At 52.9% G+C, this 19,817-nt stretch overlaps 1 protein-coding gene across 1 annotated transcript; it reads left to right on the forward strand.

Annotated features, from left to right (window-relative positions):
- Positions 1-872: 872 nt before the first annotated feature.
- Positions 873-18,125, forward strand: PPP1R13L (protein phosphatase 1 regulatory subunit 13 like). The gene is made up of 13 exons (XM_036274962.1): positions 873-924; positions 6,898-6,974; positions 7,068-7,210; positions 7,593-8,100; positions 8,186-8,284; positions 8,365-8,456; positions 8,750-9,221; positions 10,854-11,308; positions 13,503-13,634; positions 13,735-13,868; positions 14,008-14,174; positions 16,058-16,257; positions 17,084-18,125. The coding sequence occupies exons 2-13, from the start codon at positions 6,920-6,922 to the stop codon at positions 17,120-17,122; spliced, it is 2,496 nt and encodes an 831-aa protein (XP_036130855.1). The 5' UTR covers positions 873-924; positions 6,898-6,919; the 3' UTR covers positions 17,123-18,125.
- The last annotated feature ends 1,692 nt before the right edge of the window (positions 18,126-19,817 follow it).

The following is a 19,817-nucleotide window of genomic DNA, read 5'->3' on the forward strand; positions in this document are numbered from 1 at the left end:
TGGGGGACGCGTCCACGCCCCTTCTGACAGGGACCGCACCGCGTGGGGTGGCGGGCAGAGCCGCGAGACAGCGGCCAGACAGTGTGACCCAACTGCATTCCTGGCCGGTGTGTCAGCGCCTCTTCCTGCCCCCTCTGCCCAGATTTCGGATCCTATTCCTGAATTGGGGTGCCCCTCTTTTCAGGGAGCGAGCGGCTTCCCAGAGCCGAGGGAGGGTCAGCGGATGCGTTCCCTCCGCCTGGGATCCCAGACAGTTCCCGCGCGTGGGCGAGACACCCAGGCGTCGCCCTGCGGGCTACGGGACTACAGTTCCCAGAGGACTCGAGGCGGGGAAGCGCCAGACCAACGTTGTGGACGCTGCTAGGATTGCAGTCCCAGCCTCGGGCGCTGTTGCTGGGAAATCCTATAAAGATCCAACCTGTCCTTTTTATCGATGGGGAGACTGAGGCTCAGAGACCTGAGGGGAATACTGATTTAGCGAGGCCCTCTACTCGCCCTAGGGGCGGAGCGTGTGAGTCTCCCTCGGGTTCTAACCTTCTACCCCTTAACTGAACCTGGAGGGCTAGGGCAGGGATTCAGGAGTCTGTCTCTCGCAGCCACAGAGAGGTAGGAGCCTGGACTCTATTTCCGTGGCCAACTAGCCCTAGGCTTCTGGGCCTCACCCTTCCTGTCTGTAAAATGGACTTCGGCTGACTCCGAGTGGGCGTGGTTCAGTCTGCGCCCTGCTCCTCCGGGACTACAAGTCCCAAGGTGCTCGAGGGGACCCCGATTCCCCCTCCCCTCCGGGACCCGCCTCCCTCCAGCCGGAGTCACGTTGTCTAACCTGTTCCCTGAGCCTGCCCCGCCCCGTCCTCCGCTCCCCGCAGCCGGAGCCGGAGCCGGAGCCCGAGGAAGACCCCTGGTGCCAGGATCGGCCCCGGATCCGTGAGTTCCACTTCCCTGGGGTCCAGCGGCTCTGGAGGAGCCGACACCCGCGTCCCTGGGAGGACTGGGAGGGGACCCAGACGCCAGTCCCAGCGCAGAATCGGGGGTGCGCAGACGCCAGGGTCCTTGGAAGGAGAGAACTTGGATACTTGATTTACTGGGCAGAAGGAAAGGGGGCCCGGATGCCTGAATTCTTAGAATGGAGGACCCGGACGCCTTGGACCTGGGACTCCTGAGTCCCTTGAATTGGGGGCTCTCGGAACCCTGGGTAGGAGATGCCTGAGTCTTGGGCAGAAATGGGAAGCTCGGACGGCTGGGGCTCTGGAATGGGCGGCTATCCCTACCGCCCTCCTGCTGCCTTCTCCACCGAGCCTGTAGGTCTCCGAGAAGAATTAGGGGTGGGGTGGAGATAGTGGAACCTGGATCCCTGAAATGGAGCAAGACAAATACCCGGGGTCCCTCTGGAGGCTGTGTCCCGGCGCTTCCCCTAACTTTCTTGCTCTGGGGTGGGGGCTGGGGGTGGGAAGACTGGGGCAGCTCTCCAACCTCCTCTGTGCCGCTGCGCGAACCCCAACATGTCATTAACCGAGGCGTCAGACCTGCCTAACCAGAGAAGGGACCTCCGCCCCAGGGCGCCCCCTGGCGCGGGCGTGGTGCCTCCGATTGCCCCATGGAGGTGGGAAACAACTGGGGTTTGCAGAGGGCGGACATTCTAGGTAGAACCCAGGGCAGAATTCCAGAAAGTGGGGTTGGATTCTGGAAGGCTTGCATGCTGGGCACTACACAGTCATGACGCAGAGAGGATGAGGGTAGACCAAGGCTGAGAGGTCAGAGTTGAGGGGGCGATTTGGCATCCCCCTCCCTTTGCAGCTCTGTGGGGTGTGGAATTCCATCCACTCCCACTAGATTTTCTGACGAACCTTTTCCCCCTAGGGCTACTCGCCCTGACCCCAAGGTGAGAAATGTCACCTCCACCCCCATGTGTCTGACCTGAGGTATCGTGGGAGATAAGGGAGGGATAGAGGCTAATTCTGGAGGTGTGTGTCTGTCCTTGAAGCAGGGGGAGGGCAGGGCCCTGCACCTCCCTCTGTCTGTCTCCTCCTTCCCTCCTCCCCCAAATGTCACAGGAAGGGATTAAACAAGGGGATGAGGGAGGCAAGGGGCTCTGATGAGAGAGGGAAGAACTTCCTGAAAGTCTGGTCTTGAAGGACATTTGGTAATAGCCTGCCATGACATTAAAAATAATAATCATGGTTGCCAAGACAGAGCTCACAGCATGCCAGGCTTTGGGTTGGCAGGTAGACCGATTGTTCCTATTGTCTCAGGCAACTATTTAAAGTGTCACTTCCAATGAGGTTTGCTGACCCCACCCCAGGGAATGACTTCTCTCTACTCCAGTGGGAAAACAGGCTGGAGAGCAGGCACAGCCAACACCCTGGGCTTTTGCCACCTTCTGCCTGGAACCTTCCAGGGCTCATCATGCCTCTGTGCTTAAATTATTGTGGATGACCCTTAACCAGAACTCAGGAGTGTACATGGAGAATTTAGGGCTCAGGAAGTCAAGACTCCAGAGGTCCAAATGCAGGGCTTTTAGAATCTCAGAAAGAGTCAAAAGGGCTCTTTGGGGGCTGGGATATTATTTTGGGTACTGAGCTCTCACTCAGTGCCAGACCCTGTGTTATCTTAACGATCAGCAAAGGAAAACGGTAATTAAGAATCCTATATGTGTGAACTTTATTTGGCGCCTCGTACTGTTCTAAACACTGTACATAAATTGTGTCACTCAAGCCTCACACCCCTTTGAGGTGAAGGTATTAATCCCCCCATTATACACACGAGGAAACTGAGGCACAGAGAAGCTAAATGACTAGTCCAAGGTAGAGGCTTAGAAAAGGGAAGGTCCTAGCTCATTCCACAGCTGTCTCCAGAGGAGGAAACAAAGTCTCAGAGAGATGGGGGCCTCTCCCAGCGTCACTCTGTCCTCACAGAGCTGTAGGATTACAACCTGGGTATTCCTAGGCCAGCCTGGCGCTCTGATCGGTTCCTACTGAGGATGATTCCTCTGGAAGCCCGCGCCCGGATTCTTCAACCAAAGAAGCTGGCTGGAGTGCAAAGGAGTCCTGGAAAAGAGCTGGGGTGGAGTGGAGGAGAGAAGCGGGAGCTAGGGTTGGAGAGGACCTAGGTGGAGGGCAAGGGCCTGGGAGCAGAGGCGCCGCCCGCGCCGCCCTCGCGTCCCGCCCGGCCCCCGCTCCTCTGCCGCGGGAGGTTCTGCACACCTGCCCGGACCCGCGGTGCATTCCCGGGGTCTGAGCTCAGGCGCTGTCCTCCCGCTGGGCTGGGGTCGGGCGGCGAGCCGGAGCGCCCCCTGGCGGCCGGACAGTCCTTCCGCCCGCACCGGTGTCGGGTGGGCCCCACGCCCAGCCTAGGCATTTCCTCTGAGCCAGAAGTTGTCAGCATGGGATCTGAGAGTCTTAGAAATTTGGAAATCATGAAATCCCCCAAAGAACCGCACGCTGCCAGAATGCTGGCACTGGAGGCTGCAGTGAATTGTTCAATTTTTATGTTTTAACAGAGCGTTTCCTGTGTATCTCAGATTCTAACAGACCCGAATTTTGACTCTTGTCCCTGCTGTCTGAGGCCTCAATTCTCAGAACCTTAATTTCCCTTGCACCTTCTGGCCAGTTGGATTCTCACAACAGTCCTCCGAGATAGACTGCTGTTTCTCCTCATTTTACAGATCAGGAAACCGAGACACTTGTCAGGGTGGGACAGTGGGGCCACCAGATCAGAGCCCTGGAAGTCTGGCTCCCTCACTGTGCTCTTATCCACTGCACTATACCACTGTCACCTAGGCATTTAGGACAGGGTGATCCTGGGATAGACGGAACGCGTTGCGGGAAGATGGAGAAAGCCAGGCTAGCCAAATTGGAGTACTCTAGAATGTTCCAAAGATAGAACCTTGGACTCAGAACTTTTGAACATTAGACTCTCAAGCTGAGGGTTTTTGGCTCTAGAACAATCTCAAGGTCCTTACAGTTTCAGAATCTAGGCCTCTGAGATATTGAAGAGGCCCCTGAGAACAGCTGATTTCACTTCTGGGGAAACTGAGGCCCAAGGAGTGGAGGGCACTCGTTGCCCAAGGTATATACACTCCCAGCACACCCAAACGAGCCACTAGTCCCGACAGGTTCTGTCCTGAGGCTTCTCAGACAGAGGCCGGGATCAGCATGCCCCGGCCGGCCCTGCTGCCCACGCCTGAACCTGAACCGCCAAAGCTAAGCTGTTGGTGAAGCCTGGGGAAGTGGCAGGGTGGGTGGGCGTGGCAGCTGCTGTAGGGATGGGGATAATGCTGGCCTGACCGGTTTCTGCTGGCCTGGCTCCCATCCGCTGGGCTGATGGCCACAGCAGCCCAGATTCCCCTAGCCACTTCCCTGTTCTTCCTGTGAACACTGGGTTCCTGCGAACTAGGTCTCTGGGTGGGGACTCCGGGGAGAGGAAGCTGAGTGATTCCTGTTCTCTGGGACTCGTCCAGTCTCCTGGAGATGACCCAAAATAACAAGGTGGATCCAGGTGTGAAACCTAGTGCTGTGGACTTCTTGCAGGGTGACTTGAACCAATGTTTCTGAGCCCCGATTTCTTGCTCGCTGTGCTGATTTGACCACAGAACGAGGTACTGGGTGCAAAGCAGTTGGCACCATTGTAGGAGGCGGTGGCTCATCACTAAACGATTGTTTTATTTTATTATATCAATCAACTAGCCTATATCAAGCAACTAACACATGTCCTGGCACACAGTAGGCAACACAATTATTATTATTTTATTGATTGATTTGAGAGAGAGAGAGAGCGCAACATCAACTTGTTATTCCACTTAATGCATTCATTGGTTGATTCTTATATGTGCCCTGACTGGGGATCCAACCCGAAACCTTAGGGTAAGGGGACAACGCTCTAACCAACTGAGCTACCCAGCCAGGGCCACCACAATTATTATTTTTAAAAATATCCTCCCCTGGCCAGGTTGCTCAGTTGGTTAGAGCATTATCCCCATATGCCAACGTTGAAGAATCAACCAATGGATGTGTAGATGCATGGAGCAAAAGGTAGGTGTTTCTCTCTCTTTCTCTCAAAATCAATAAATAAAAATTTAAAACAATATCCTCAGCATCTAGCATAGTGTCTCCTGGTCCCTAGTAGGCATTCAGTAATTAATAGTTTTTCTTTCTGTTGTTGTTTTAGAGAGAGTGAAGGGGGAGAGAGAGAGAGAAACATCGATTTGAGAGAGGCACATTGATTGGTTGCCTATCCTACTCATCCCAACTGAGGCTGGGGATCAAACCTGCAACCCAGGTACATGCCCTTGACTGGGAATTGAATTCGAGACCTTTTAGTGCATGGGCTGACATTCTAACCTCTGAGCCACACCAGCTAGGGCATTGTTGTTCTTTGTTATTATTATTGTTGTTGTTGTTGATTTTTAGAGAGAGCGAGGAAGAGAGAGAGAAACATCAATTGGTTGTTCCACTCATGCATGCATTCATTGGTTGACTCTTGTCTATGCCCTGGCCAGGGATTGAACCCACAACCTTGGTGTATCAGGATGATGCTCTAACCAACTCAGCTACTCAGCCAGGGCTTGACAGTTAGTTATTCCTTTTTTTTCTTTTTTTCTTTTTCTTTATTGATTTTTAGAGAGAAAGGAGAGAGAGAGCGAGAGATAATGAGGGAAAACATCAATTGGCCACCTTCTGTATGCACCCCACTGGGGATCGGGCCCACAACCTGGGCATGTGCCCTGACTAGGAATCGAACCAGTGACCTACTGGTGCATGGGTCAATGCTCAACCACTGAGCCACACCGGCCAGGCTGCTTATTCTTTTTTGTTTTTTTTTTTTCCTTTTATTTATTGATTTGAGAGGGAGAGAGAGGAGAGAGTGAGAAAGAGAAACATCAATTTGTTCCATTTGTTTATTTAGGTATTCATTGGTTGATTCTTTTTTTTTTTTTTTTAATTGCTTTTTAGAGAAAGTAGAAGGGAAGGAGGGAGGGGGAGAGAGAGAGAGGGAGAGAAACATCCGTGTGAGAGAACACATCTATTGGTTACCTCCCGCATGCACCCCAACCAGGGCCAGTGATTAAACCTGAGGTACATGCCCTTGAGTGGGAATCGAACCTGTGACACTTTGGTGTGCAGGCCAATGCTCCAACCACTGAGCCACACCAGCCAAGGCCATTGGTTGATTTTTTTAAAAATCCGATATTTTTCCATTTATCTTCAGATGAAGTGGGAGGGAGTGATTGAGAGAGGGAGGGGGAGGAGAAGAGAAACATCGATGTGAGAGAGACACATAGATTGGTTGCCTCCTGCACTTCCCCAACTGGGGCCAGGGACAAACTGCAACTGAGGTACATGCCCTTGGTCAGAATGTTGATTTTTAGAGAGTGAGGAAGAGAGAGAGAAACATCATTTGGTTGTTCCACTCATGCATGCATTTATTGGTTGACTCTTGGTACATGCTCTTTGGTCCGCGGACCAACTCTCTAACCGCTGAGCCAGACCGGCCAGGGCTGGTTGATTCTTGCATGTGCCTTGACAGGGGTTCAAACCTGAAACCTTGGTGTATTGGGACGGCGCTCTAACCAACTGAACTACCCGGCCAGGCTCTTGATAGTTCTTATTGCATCCTGTGTTCACTATAATTCCTGGCACATAGTAGGTGGTCAATGGATCAATTGCTGAAGGAATGATTCAAATCTTATTAGGGCTGAGATAGAGAGATGGACGGAGAGTCACGTAAAGAGAGTGGATTGTCCGGAGTCTTCCAGGACAGTTTTGAAGGAGTTGGAATTTCCTAGTCGGGAGAGGTGAGGGGCGCAGCAGAGCAAAGGCCCTGTCCGCCCCCACAGCCCCAGCCTCCCTGCAGACGGGGTCCGGAGGGGCGGAGTCTGAGAAGTTCTCCCCCACAACGCAGGCGCCCCGCTGCAGCCGGCACCATGGACAGCGAGGCCTTCCAGAGCTCCGGGGACTTTCTGGACCTGAACTTCCAGTGTGAGCTGGGCTAGGGGGCGGGGTCCTGGGGGCGGGGGCGGGCCCCTGCCCGGAGGTCCCGGTCCTTACCACCGCTCCCGCCCGCCCGCCCAGCCCTGGCCATGAAGCACATGGACTTGAAACAGATGGAGCTGGACACGGCGGCGGCCAAGGTGGACGAACTGACCAAGCAGCTGGAGTCGCTGTGGTCAGACTCGCCGACGCCACCGGGCTCTCAGGCTGGAGCCCCCACTAGGGTGAGCCCACTCGCCCGGTCCCCGCCCTGACCCCCAAAGCCAGCTTCTTTCCGCCTGCAGTTCAGGCAAGGCTGCTCCGTAGGGCTGTGTGGGTTGTGAGTTATTTAAGGACACTTTAAAGAGGGGACCAGTGGACGTGGACACCTCACAGGACCCTCGGAAGCAAGGTGGCCCTTTTCTAAGTAGCTCAAACGCTGTGTGGGCTAGCCTCAGCCCTGATTTCAGGGCTCTCCCCAACACCCCCCACTGGGCTCTCTATGCCTGAATCTCCAGGCCCTGTTCAACCCCCCTGGGTTGATGATTTTCGATCACCTCTTTTGACCTCCTCCCAACCCTCTACTAATGTGTCCTTTCACTCCTCAATGTACCTGTCTCTCCCTAGCTGTCCCGGTACAGCTCCAGCCCAGTCCCAGATCCCTTTGGCAGCCGCGGGTCCTCCCGGAAGGCGACCAGCGACAGCGCGGACACCCCGTTCGGACGCTCCGAGAGCGCCCCGACTCTGCTCCCCTACAGCTCGCTGTCTCCTAAGGGCCGGCCATCATCACCGCGCACCCCGCTCTACTTGCAGCCCGACGCCTACGGCAGCCTGGACCGCGCGCCCTCGCCCAGGCCCCGCGCCTTCGAAGGCGCAGGCGGCTCCCTTGGCCGAGCACCTTCCCCACGGCCCAGCACGGGCCCGTTACGCCAGCAGGGACCCCCCACACCCTTCGAATTACTGGCCCGCGCCGGCTCCCCCCGTGGCAGCCCCCTAGCCGAGGGGCCCCAGGTCTTCTTCCCGGAGCGCGGGCCCTCGCCGCGCCCCCCTGCCGCCTACGACGCGCCGGCCGCCTTTGGGACCCCCCTGTTGGGCGCGGGGAGCAGCGCCTTCGCCCCGCCTCTGCGCGCTCAAGGTGAACCAGGGGGCCGAATTTGGAGGGCGGGAGAGGTGCGGGACCTGGGACCGGCCTCGCATCCTCATTCGCCATCTCTCCCCAGACGACCTAATGCTGCGACGGCGGCCTCCCAAAGCCTGGAACGAGTCGGATCTGGACGTGGCGTACGAGAAGAAGTCTTCACACACAGCTAGCTACGAACGTCAGTAATGGGAGGCCGAGGCCGGGGGAGTGGAGGAGCTGGAAAGGCGGCCCCCAGACCCTAATGATTACCCCTCATAGGCCTGGACGTTTTCGCGAGACCCTCCTCACCGGGCCTGCAGCTGTTACCTTGGAGAGAGAGCAGCCTGGATGGGCTGGGGACCACCGGCAAGGTGAGGGGCAGGAGAAGCTTGGCGAGGGAGCTGGTGGGCAAGGGCGGGGCCGGGGTCAGGGCTAGTCTTCCCCTTCAGACTGTGCCCCCATTTTCCGTGCACCTCCCCAAGCTCTTCCTTCTTTATCCTAGATTTCAAATCCCTCCCTGTCCTCCTTCCCTTACTTTCTCCGGCTTCCCTCATCTCCTCTCCCTCCTCATCTTTTGCCCTCCCCTCCCTTATCCTTCCCTTACTCTTATCTTCCTCCCACCTGAGCTCCTTCTTCCTTCCCTCCTTCCCTCTTTCTCCCCCAGGACAACCTCACCAGCGCCACCTTGCCCCGAAATTACAAGGTCTCCCCTCTGGCCAATGACAGGCGTTCTGATGTGGGCAGCTACCGCCGATCGCTGGGCTCCGCGGGGCCATCAGGCACTTTGCCCAGAAGCTGGCAGCCTGTCAGCCGCATCCCCATACCTCCTTCCACCCCCCAGCCCCGTGGTGCCCCCCGCCAGCGCCCCATCCCCCTCAGCATGATATTTAAGCTGCAAAACGCCTTCTGGGAGCAGGGGGCCAGCAGGACGATGTTCCCTGGCTCCCCCATCTTCTCCCGAGCTCCTCTACCCAAGATGCCTCCCCAGCCCCAGGCACCCCCCCAACCCCAGCTGCTACTCCAGCCCCAGACCCAACCACAGCCCCAGCTGCCCCCACAGCCCCAGTCACAACCACATCCCCAGCCTCAAACCCCTGCCCCAGCACCCCAGATCCCCCAACAGACTTGGAGTGAAGGTGAGTCAGCAATGGGGCTTACAGAGGGCTTGGTGAAGGGAGGTCAATGACTGGGGACCAGACAAGCAGAGGGAGTCATCGCAGTCAAACACCTGTTTTCAGACCCTGTCCCTGCAGAGAGCTAGGCCAGATAGGCTTGGGAATTTGCTGGGGAGCTAGGGACAGACAGCATGATGGTTAAGCATGGACCCTGGAGTCAGCCTGCCTGCTGAGTGACCTGGGCAAGTCACTTAACCTCTCTGAACCTCGATTTCCTTGAGTGTAAAAGATGATGATAGAACCTATCTTATTGGGATATGATATTAGATTATTTAATTCATTAAAAAAATTTTTAAATCCTCACTCGAGGATATTTTTCCATTTATCTTCAGATAGAGTGGGAGAGAGAGGGAGAAAGAGAGAAACATCGATGTGAGAGAGACATATTGACCGGCTGCCTCCCACTCAACCACAACCAGGTCCAGGGATGAATCGCAACCGAGGTACATGTCCTTGACTAGAATCCAACCCATGACTCATTGGTCCACAGACCATTGCTCTAACCGCTGAGCCAAATGTGCCAGGGCTAATTCATATACATTTTTAAAAATAGGGCCTGATGTATGGTAAGCTTATAGCTATCACAGTCATTATAATAATTATTTTCTACTATGAGACCAGTGCAGGGCCTGGAGTGAAGTAGATTGGGTTTTGAGCCCCTCTCCACCACTGACTTGCTGTGTGACTCAGGATAAATTAGTTAACCTACCTGAACTTCTGTTTTCTTATCTGTGAAGAGAGGTTAATACTATCTACTATACATGTTCTGATGGGCATTCAATGTATAATAATGTATAGAAGTGAACATTATTTCTACCTGCTTTAAAAGCTCTGATAGAGCCCTGGCTGGTTTGCCTCAGAGTTTAGAGCATCAGCGTGTGGACCAAAGAGTCATGGGTTCGATTCCCAGTCAAGGGCACAGACTTCAGTTGCAGTTTGATCCTTGGCTCTGATTGGGGTCATGTGGAAGGCAACCAATCAATGTGTCTTTCACATCAATGTTTCTCTCTCTCTCTCTTTCCCTCCCTCCCTCCCCTCTGTCTGAAAATCAATGGAAAAATATCCTCAGGTGAGGGTTAAAAAGGAAAAAACAAAAAAGCTTTGATAGAGAAGAATAAGACAGACCATCAAGACCAGAATTCTAGTCCCAACAAGAGTTTTCTGCCTGACATGTTAGGAGAGGAAATTCTTAGAATCTTAGAACGTCAAATCTATCATAGTGGTAGGAATATGGAGTCAGATAGAACTGAGTTCAAATCCCAACTATGTCATTGGGCAACTGATTTTCTCTAAGACTCAGTTTCCCTTTCTGTAATAAGGAGATGATAGACAAATCTACCTCAGAGGATAATGCTATGAGAATTCAATAAGACAGGCATGTAAAGCATCAGTTACATGCTAAATATTTAATAAATGGGAGATGTCATCATTGTATATTAGTCACAGCAAAAGTGTTGCCCAGAGAGACTAAGAAACTGCCCTGAGGTCACACAGCAAAACAGGTACTGCTTGCAAGGTTTTGGAAGTTGTGAGGAGGGAGTCTTGGGTGTCTCCTGAGAAGGCCTCCTCTGATTTGGCTCTTGTTCCTTCTAGGCACCCCCAAAGCTCCTGCTGAGCTGGAGCCTGAACCAGAGCTGGAGGGGCTGCTGGCACCAGTGCTGGGGGCTGGCGATGCCGATGAAGGCACTGTAACTCGGCCCCTCAGCCCCACGCGGCTGCAGCCAGCGCTGCCACCTGAGGCACAGTCAGTGCCCGAGCTGGAGGAGGTGGCACGGGTGCTGGCAGAGATTCCAAGGCCCCTCAAACGAAGGGGTTCCATGGAACAGAGCCCTGCTGTAGCCCTGCCCCCAACCCACAAGAAGCAGTACCAGCAGATCATCAGCCGCCTCTTCCATCGTCATGGTGGGCCTGGAGGGCCTGAGCCTGAACTGTCCTCTATCATTGAGGGATCCGAGACCAGGGCAGGACCCCCTGCTCCGGCCCCACCAGCTCCCATACCACCCCCGGCCCCGCCCCAGAGCAGCCCACCAGAGCAGCTGCAGAGCATGGTAAGTATTATAGGAGGAAAGTGAGGCATATTAGCACATGGGAAATGCCTTTTCCCTTTTAGAACAGAACATGGAAATTGCACATATCACATCTGCCGCATCTCATCAGCTAGGAACCCAGCTCCAAGGGAGGCTGGGAAATGTAGTTTTTATTTCTTTATTTTGTTAATCCTCACCTGAGGATATGTTTTCCATTGACTTTTAGAGAGAGTGGAAGGGGTGGGGAGAGAGAGAGAAAGAAAGGAACATCAATGTGAGAGAGACACATCGATTGGTTGTCTTTGGCCAGGGGTAGAACCTACAATCCAGGTACATGCCCTTGACCAGGAATTGAACCCTTGACCCCTCCATGTGTAGGCCATAGATCTAACCAGTGAGCCACAGCAGCCAGGGCAGAAATGTAGTTTTTAATCTAATGTGCCCATGTTCAAAAGAAAGGACGAAGACTTGGAGGAGCATCCAGACATCTTGGCCAGACTTTCCCTGTTCCTCTCCAATACCCTTCTGTTCCTGCCAGGGCATCCTTTCAAGAATCCTGGAGTTTTTGTGTGTTTTGTTCATTGATTTTAGAGAGAAAGAGGAAGAGAAAGAGAGAGAGAGCTAGAGAGGCATCAGGCACTTATTTATGCATTCCTTGATTGATCCCTGTATGTGCCCTGACCGGGATGGAAGCCACAAACTTGGTATATCGGGACAACGCTCTAGCCACCTGAGCTACCTGGTCAGGGCTAGGAATCGTGGAGTCTTATAGCCTGGAAATGACGTGCCTTGGCAGACAGAGGGTTTATCTGGGACCTGAAAATCCTGTCTGAATCAAGCAGTCACCATTTCACTCCCTGGCTGCCACACAGGCTCCTGTGTCCACCTTCTCTGGAGATCTGCACTCTCCTCTTACACCTCAACAAGCCAGTGCCATGGCAAGAAATAGTCCAGCCAGCTCTGGCTAAAAATGACCTCTTAGTTCAAGCCCATGGGGTCCTCTGACTCCACGGGAGCTTCTTCCATTCAGATTTTCAAGAGCAAGTTTCTGGCTTCTGAGGCTGTAGCTGTTGTGGTTAAGTGTCAAGCAAGGTGGCCTGGGTTCAAATACCAGCTCCACAGCACCAACCAGCTGTGCAACCTTGGACAAAACACTTAACCTCTCTGGGCTTCAGTTTTCTCATCTATAAAATGGGCATGAGAATAACCACAGGGCTGCTGTGGGGGTTAAATATAGTAACATATTGCTTAGAATGGTGCCTGGCACTTAACTGTTAGCTGCCATTACTGTTGTTATGTGGCCAGGGGATGACCTCCTGCTGATCTTGTGGGGAGACAGAGGAAGGGGAACAATTCCCAGAAAAGAAGTGGGGGCATCGGAAAATGCCAACTCCCAGACCCTCCTGAGGGTGGAACCAAGAACTGTTGAGACTGAGGATTGGAAGAATGGCAGGGTCTTGAAATGATTCAGTTACCTCGTTATAGAATCACAAAATACTGGCCACAGAGAAACTTGAAAACTCACAGAATTCAAAAATTCAGCCCTGGTACTACAATCCTAGAACAGTGACATTCCCGAAACCTAGAGCACTGAAGATGTGAAGAATCGGGTTTTAGGAATCAAAAGTAACACAGACCATGGTTATTACTGATTCTTTTTTTAATTTTTAATTTTTTTTTCTTTTCATTAAATTTATTAGAGTGACACTGGTTAACAAAATTATATATGTTTTAGGTGCACAATTACTGATTCTTTTTTTTTTTAAATTGATTGGGGGGGGGGACATCAATATGAGAAAGAAACATTAATCTGTTGCCTCCAACAGGCACCCCAACCTGGGATCAAACCCAAAACCTGGGTATGTGCCCTGACCAGGAATCAAACCCAAGGTGTACAGGACCAAACTCCAGTCAACTGAGCCACGTGGGCCAGGGCTAATTACTGATTCTTAAAGTCACTAAAACTGGAAATTAAAGACATCATTTGAATCAAAGTCACAGATTAGTGCACTGATATGTTGTTCTACAGATTTATATTTTCAATGACTCTGTCCATTAGAAAGGACCACCCAAACACCATAGAAACTTGGAGAAAGTAGATAAGACTAAAGAGGTCAAAATCACAGCACTCAGAGAGAACCGTGACTTATGTTTTGAGTATTTCCTTCCAATCTTCTGGAAGTCACTGAAGCCCCGCGCCCTGTCGCCCGCCCAGGAGATGCGCTCGGTGCTGCGGAAGGCAGGCTCCCCGCGCAAGGCCCGGCGCGCGCGCCTCAACCCGCTGGTGCTGCTGCTGGACGCCGCGCTGACGGGGGAGCTGGACGTGGTGCAGCAGGCGGTGAAGGAGGTGAGCGCCGCGGGGCCGCGGGGCTGGCGGGCGGCTGGGGCGCGAACGCGGGAACGCGGGAGGGCGGCCGGTACTGAGCCTCGTCTCCGGGCCCGCCCAGATGAATGACCCGAGTCAGCCCAATGAGGAGGGCATCACCGCCCTGCACAACGCCATCTGCGGCGCCAACTACCCCATCGTGGACTTTCTCATCGCGGCGGGAGCCAACGTCAACTCCCCCGACAGCCACGGCTGGTGAGCCCCGACCGCGCTGGGCGGGCTTGGGCGGAGGCGGCGCTGCGGAGCCGGGGTTGCGCGGGGGCGGGGGCGGGGCGGGGAGGGGCGCGGGGGGCGGGGGCGGGGGCGGCCGCTCACCCCTGCCTCCCACGTCTAGGACACCGTTGCACTGCGCGGCGTCGTGCAACGACACGGCCATCTGCACGGCCCTAGTGCAGCACGGCGCGGCCATCTTCGCCACCACGCTCAGTGACGGCGCTACTGCCATCGAGAAGTGCGACCCTTACCGCGAGGGTTATGCCGACTGCGCCACTTACCTGGCAGGTGCGAGGCAGGGCTGGGCCTGCAGGCGGGGAGGGGGGGGGGAGGTGGCAGACTACCGAGAGGACTTGGGGGCTGTTCCAACTATGTGGCACAGGTAGCTTAAGAGGGGGCGGCAGGATGGACAAAGTGCCAGGGAGGGTGACTGTCCCATCCTGCCCCCCTAACGGGTGCAAGCAGGGGGTGGGGAGAGCAGAGTGTGCTACTTTTGAGGGAGGGGGGATCGTGGGGGCTGTGCCCTACAAGCTGGACACCTGTGGGGAGAAAAGTGGTTGTGATTTCCAAGTTCATCTGCTTTCTCACCTGCGGGGGTTGGGAGCTGGACCTTCCAACTAGACCATCTACTTGGCATAGATGGGGCTGGCAGGGGCTGTGCTGCCTGTGGGAGATACAGTGCCACACAGCTGGCTGGTGAGCAGGCCATGGGCTCTGCGGGACCTGGGGACTCTTCCACTTGTGGGGAGACATGAGGCTGTACCATATTCCTCCAGGAGGGGGGGCCACATCCCCTAACCAGGTGATGGGAAGAACTAGGTAGGCTGTACCATTTGACCACTGTGGGGAAGTAGGCTGTTCATTGAAGAGGAAGGGCTGTTGCCTTTGGGGAGGGGGTTGGGCCATTACAGCTTTGCCACGGGTAGTGTACTGTCCCACCTGTCTCAAACATGGAGAGTTCTGTGAGGGTGCAGATTGGACAGCACACCAGCCGGGAAGGGAAAAGAAATTGGAACACGAGTACTAAACCGTTAAAGAGGGGATCATGGTGGCGAGGCCCATGTGGCTCACTGGTTGAGCGTCCACCCATGCACCAAGAGGTTGCCAGTTGGATTCCCGGTCAGGGCACATGCCCAGGTTGTGGGCCTGATTCCCAGTGGGGAGCATGTAGGAGGCAACCAATCCATTTTTCTTTCTCATCTATGTTTCTTTTTCTTTCTTATTATTTATTCATTCATTCATTCATTTTTTTGGTACGTGCCCCTAGCGGGAACCGAACCTGGGACTCTCTAGTCCGCAGGCCGATGCTCCAACTGTTGAGCCAAACTGGCCAGGGCTCTCATCGATGTTTCTATCTCTCTCCCTCTCCCTTCCTCTCTCTCTAAAATGAATAAAGAAAAACATATTTTTATTTATTTTTATTTTTTTATCCTCATCCGAGGACATTTTTCCACTTTTTGTTCAGATTGAGTGGGAGGGATAGAGAGAGAGAGAAACATCAATGTGAAAGGGACACATCGAGTGGTTGCCACCTGCATGGCCCAACCAGGGCCGGGGACAAACTGCAACCAAGGTACATGTCCTTAGCGGGAACCGAACCCGGGTCTACTCTGGACAGCAGGCCCACGCTCTAACCACTGAGCCAAACCGGCCAGGGCAAGAAAAAATATTTTTAAAAAGGGGGGCATCATGATGGGCTATGTGGGGGAGGGTTTGGGTGGGCTGTACCATCTGGAGACGTTATTACATACTTTTTGGAAACGTGATCACTTGGGGGAGGTGAACCAGGGTCGACTGCATCCTATGGAAATTAGGAAATGGGACCCCTTAGGGGGAGGTGGAGTAGGGCTGTACCATCCGAAGGCGGGGCTGAGTTCTCTGTGGAGACTGTACCACCTAAGTGGGGGGTGCAGACGACCGTACCTCTGGAATTGACAGGGGACTTAAACATGTACAAGAGGAAATGGGGACCCTCTGACCCTGCCTCAGGAGTTGGCCCAGCTTGTTGCACCCCAACGTCCTCCAATTTTAGAGACGGCCAGTCTCAGCAGCTGACTCCAGCTCAGGTGGCTCATGCCCCACTAGGGAAGGCGCCAAATCCCAGGGCCCGTCCCCGAGTGTTCCTGCCCCCCTGGCCCCGGCCCTCACGACCCCTGCCGTTTGGGTTTCAGACGTGGAGCAGAGCATGGGGCTGATGTACAGCGGGGTGGTGTACGCCCTCTGGGACTACAGCGCCGAGTTCGGGGACGAGCTGTCCTTCCGCGAGGGCGAGTCGGTCACGGTGCTGCGGAGGGACGGGCCAGAGGAGACAGACTGGTGGTGGGCCACGCTGCACGGCCAGGAGGGCTACGTGCCCCGGAACTACTTCGGGGTGAGCCAGAAGGGAGATTGTGGGGCCTCTGGGTGGCTGTTTGGGGAAAAGGGAGATCCCACGGGAAAAGGAGAAGCAAGAGGGTCAGTGCATTACATAGCGGGAGGTGGGGGTCAGAAAGCCCATGCTGGCCTGGGGAGGCGAGGAAACGCCCATTATAGTGATGGGGGAGGTTAGGGAGAGCCTCTTATACTTCGTGGGGTACGAACCAATACTGCCTCACTGGTTATTGGATTGGTTCGTGCTCAAATAATTTTATTATCATCCTTATTATATTAATGAGAAGTAAAGAATGTATTTTAACCAGAAGGAGAGATTTAAAAAATTAACATTTTAGTGCTGGTGGAAAAGTTAAAGGGTTCTGTTATATTACAGGTGAGGACACTTTTATTACACTGAACTGGGCAGGGTGAGAAAAAACCCATTAATAAAATTATGGTAGACTCGAGGGAGATTCTACCAGGTTTGTGGGGGAGATCAGGAAGATCCCATTATATCTAACAGAGAGGGAGATTCTTTTGATTTGGGGATGGATGGTGGTGGGTCCCACCCAGACAGCCCCGTGGGAGGCAGAGGCAGTGTGGGAGACTCAGAACATTCCATCTCGTTAACCAGGCTGCCGCCTGGGAGGCTCCATGTGGTGCCTGAAGGCGACAGGGAACTCTGGGGACTTCAGGGAGATTTGGGAGATGCTGAGACAGTCATTAGGAAGAAATGAGATGATGGAGACAGTCTCGAGTTGGGGTGGGTAGGTGACTCCAAACGGTTTGGGGGTGGAATGAGGGGATGGGAGCTCCTGGTGTCTGAAACTTTTGTCTTCCCTCAGCTCTTCCCCAGGGTGAAGGCTCAGAGGAATAAGGTCTAGCTGGAGAGGACATTTTTCAAGGGAGACAGGAGGAAGCAGCTTTGCCTTCGCTCCAGACCTCCTGCTGCACCTCCCTGCGCCAAGCCTAGCAGGGTTGGGATCCTTGCCACCAGCTCTCTGCTTTCCTGGAAGCCCACGGGAGAAGGAGAACCTCAGCCTTAAGTTTAGAAACCTGCCTTAGCTGTGGGAGGTCATTGTGGGGCTGGGAACCACGGGGGTCAAGAGAGACACCCCCCATCTGCCAAATCAGATCCCGTCCAAAGTGCCCCCTACCCCTGCTGCCAGCCCTTCCCCAAGCCCCACACAGTAAGCCAAGCCACCATCCCAAAGGGATGGGTCACGTCCAGTGGCTTTACCTGGGAGTCACCTCTGCCTGCATTTCTCCCAGCAGCCTTGGAGCAGGGACAGGGGACCAGGTGAGGCACACGGGTCTCTACCAGGATTCCTAACCCTGCTCTCCCCACCAAGTGCCTTCACACAGTACTGGTTTTACAACAAAATTGGGACGTTTTTCTTTATAAATAAAGGTAGTTTGCACAGAAATTGACTTCCTTCTCTTTGGATTCCATTCCAAGTCACTATTACTATTTTTGGCAAAGCAGTCTTAAAGTGACCTCTTTCGAAGGGATGTCCCTTATGTAAATCCAATCCTTCCTCTTTCAAATATGCTTGCTTTGTATTTTTGGTAGTGCCTTGATCTTTTTTCCTGTTTGGAATTCTTCTTTCATATCTTTATGCATTTTAAGCATAGTAATTTTATAGTGTATGTCTGATCATTCAGTCATCTGACATTCGGGGCCATCACTTCTGTGATTTGTTGGGTCTGCTGGTTCTCATGGTGGATTTTTTCCTCCTGTGAAATGGATTGTGAGATCATTTCCAAAAGGGCTTCATCTGTTGGAAATCCATGTGACCTTGTTGAGGGTACGACCCTGAAGAGTGAGTTTCCTTTGCTTCTGCCCCACTTTTAATTCTTTTTCAATTGATTTTACAGAGAGAGGAAGTGGGGCGGGGGGAGAGAAACATTGGTTTGTTGTTCCACTTATTTATGCATTCACTGGTTGATTCTTAGGTGTGCCCGGACCGGGGATCGAGCCTGCAACCTTGGCATATCAGACAATGCTCTAACCAAATGAGCTGCCTGGCCAGGGCCTGTCCCACTTCTTTATTTTATAAACTGCTGCTTAAAGATTTTTGACGACGTGTAAGCATCTGTCTCTTCCGTATAGTTTTTGACAAATTGTAGAGCTACATCATTGTCATTGTCTGTTGTCCAATACAATCACCACCAACCTCATGTAACTATTTCAATTTACATTAATTGCCCTGGCTGGTGTGGCTCAGTTGGTTGAAGTGCTGTCTCATACACCAAAAGGTGGTGGGTTCAATTCCCAGTCAGGGCACAAACTCAGGTTGTGGGTTCTATTCCTGGTTGGGGCAAGAGCAGAAGGGGACCAATCTATGTTTCTCTCACATCGACATTTCTCTCTCTCCCTTCCTCTCTAAAATCAATTTATTTTTTAATCCTCACCCGAGGACATTTTTTTATTTCTTGTTCAGATAGAGTGAGAGGGAGGGAGGGTGGGGGGGGGAGAGAGAGAGAGAGAGAGAGAGAAACATCAACATGAAAGGGACACATCAAGTGGTTGCCACCTGCACGACCCAACCAGGGCCGAGGACAAACCGCAACCGAGGTACATGCGGGAACCGAACCCCGGTCTCTCTGGCCCACAGACCGACGCTCTAACCACTGAGCAAAACCGGCCAGGGCTCTAAAATCAATTTTTAAAAAATTTAAAAGTAAAATAAATAAATAAATGAATTTACATTAATTAAAAGTAACTAAAAATTAAGGATTCAGTTCCTGTCACACTAGCCACTAGTGACTCTAGGATGACTTGTCTTTGCCTTTTCCAGCTTCTGGGAGCTGCCTGCACTCCTTGGCTTGTGGCCCGTTCTATCTTGAAAGCCAGTACTTGCATCTCCATCTCTTGCTTTCATTGTCACATCTCTCTGACTCTCCTGCCTCCCTCTTTCACTTATAAGGATCCCTCTGGTGACATTGGACCCATCCAAATAATCCAGGATGATCTCATCTCAAGATCCTTAATTAAATCACATTTGCAAAGTCCTTTTTCCCATGTGAGGTAGCAAAGGAGACCAAGGGAAAGAGGAGACAGAAGTCCCTGCCCTCAAATTTAAACACTGCTTGACCTTTGGTGATATTAAGCAATTATTAGTACTATTTTTGAGGGGTATTAATGATATTGTGGTTATGTTTTTACAAGGAGTCTTTACTTTCAGGGATACCTTCTGAAATACGGATGAAGTTATATGATATCTGGAATTTGCTTTAAAATAATTGACTGGTGTTGTAACAGTGGGGATTGTAACCCACCCCACCATTCTTTTGACATTGTTTCTGTAAATGCTGACTCTGGCTAATATGCAGCTTGTAGATAAACAGCATGTTTGTATAAGGATCCTAGGAACTAACTTCAGAAGATACAGACTCCGACCTTCAGTCATCCCAGTTCCAGGAGATTTGCTGACCTTCAACTGTAAAACCAGGATGACGCACACTGGACCATCCCTGACCAGTTTTGAGGTCCTTATAGGAATGGACTGTGCTGATCTGCACATAGAGAACCTCTCAATCCCTTCGCCTTGATTTCTTTGTTCTGCTGTCCCTCTC

This window comes from Molossus molossus, unplaced genomic scaffold (genome assembly GCF_014108415.1).
Source record: "Molossus molossus isolate mMolMol1 unplaced genomic scaffold, mMolMol1.p scaffold_m16_p_21, whole genome shotgun sequence".
NCBI classification, from domain to species: Eukaryota; Metazoa; Chordata; class Mammalia; order Chiroptera; family Molossidae; genus Molossus; species Molossus molossus.

Coding starts and splice junctions, on each gene's coding strand:
- PPP1R13L (XM_036274962.1), top strand. CDS start 6,920: ATGGACAGCGAGGCCTTCCAGAGCTCCGGGGACTTTCTGGACCTGAAC. Junction 8,457..8,749: donor GGCTGGGGACCACCGGCAAG/GTGAGGGGCAGG, acceptor TTTCTCCCCCAG/GACAACCTCACCAGCGCCAC. Junction 13,869..14,007: donor TCCCCCGACAGCCACGGCTG/GTGAGCCCCGAC, acceptor TCCCACGTCTAG/GACACCGTTGCACTGCGCGG.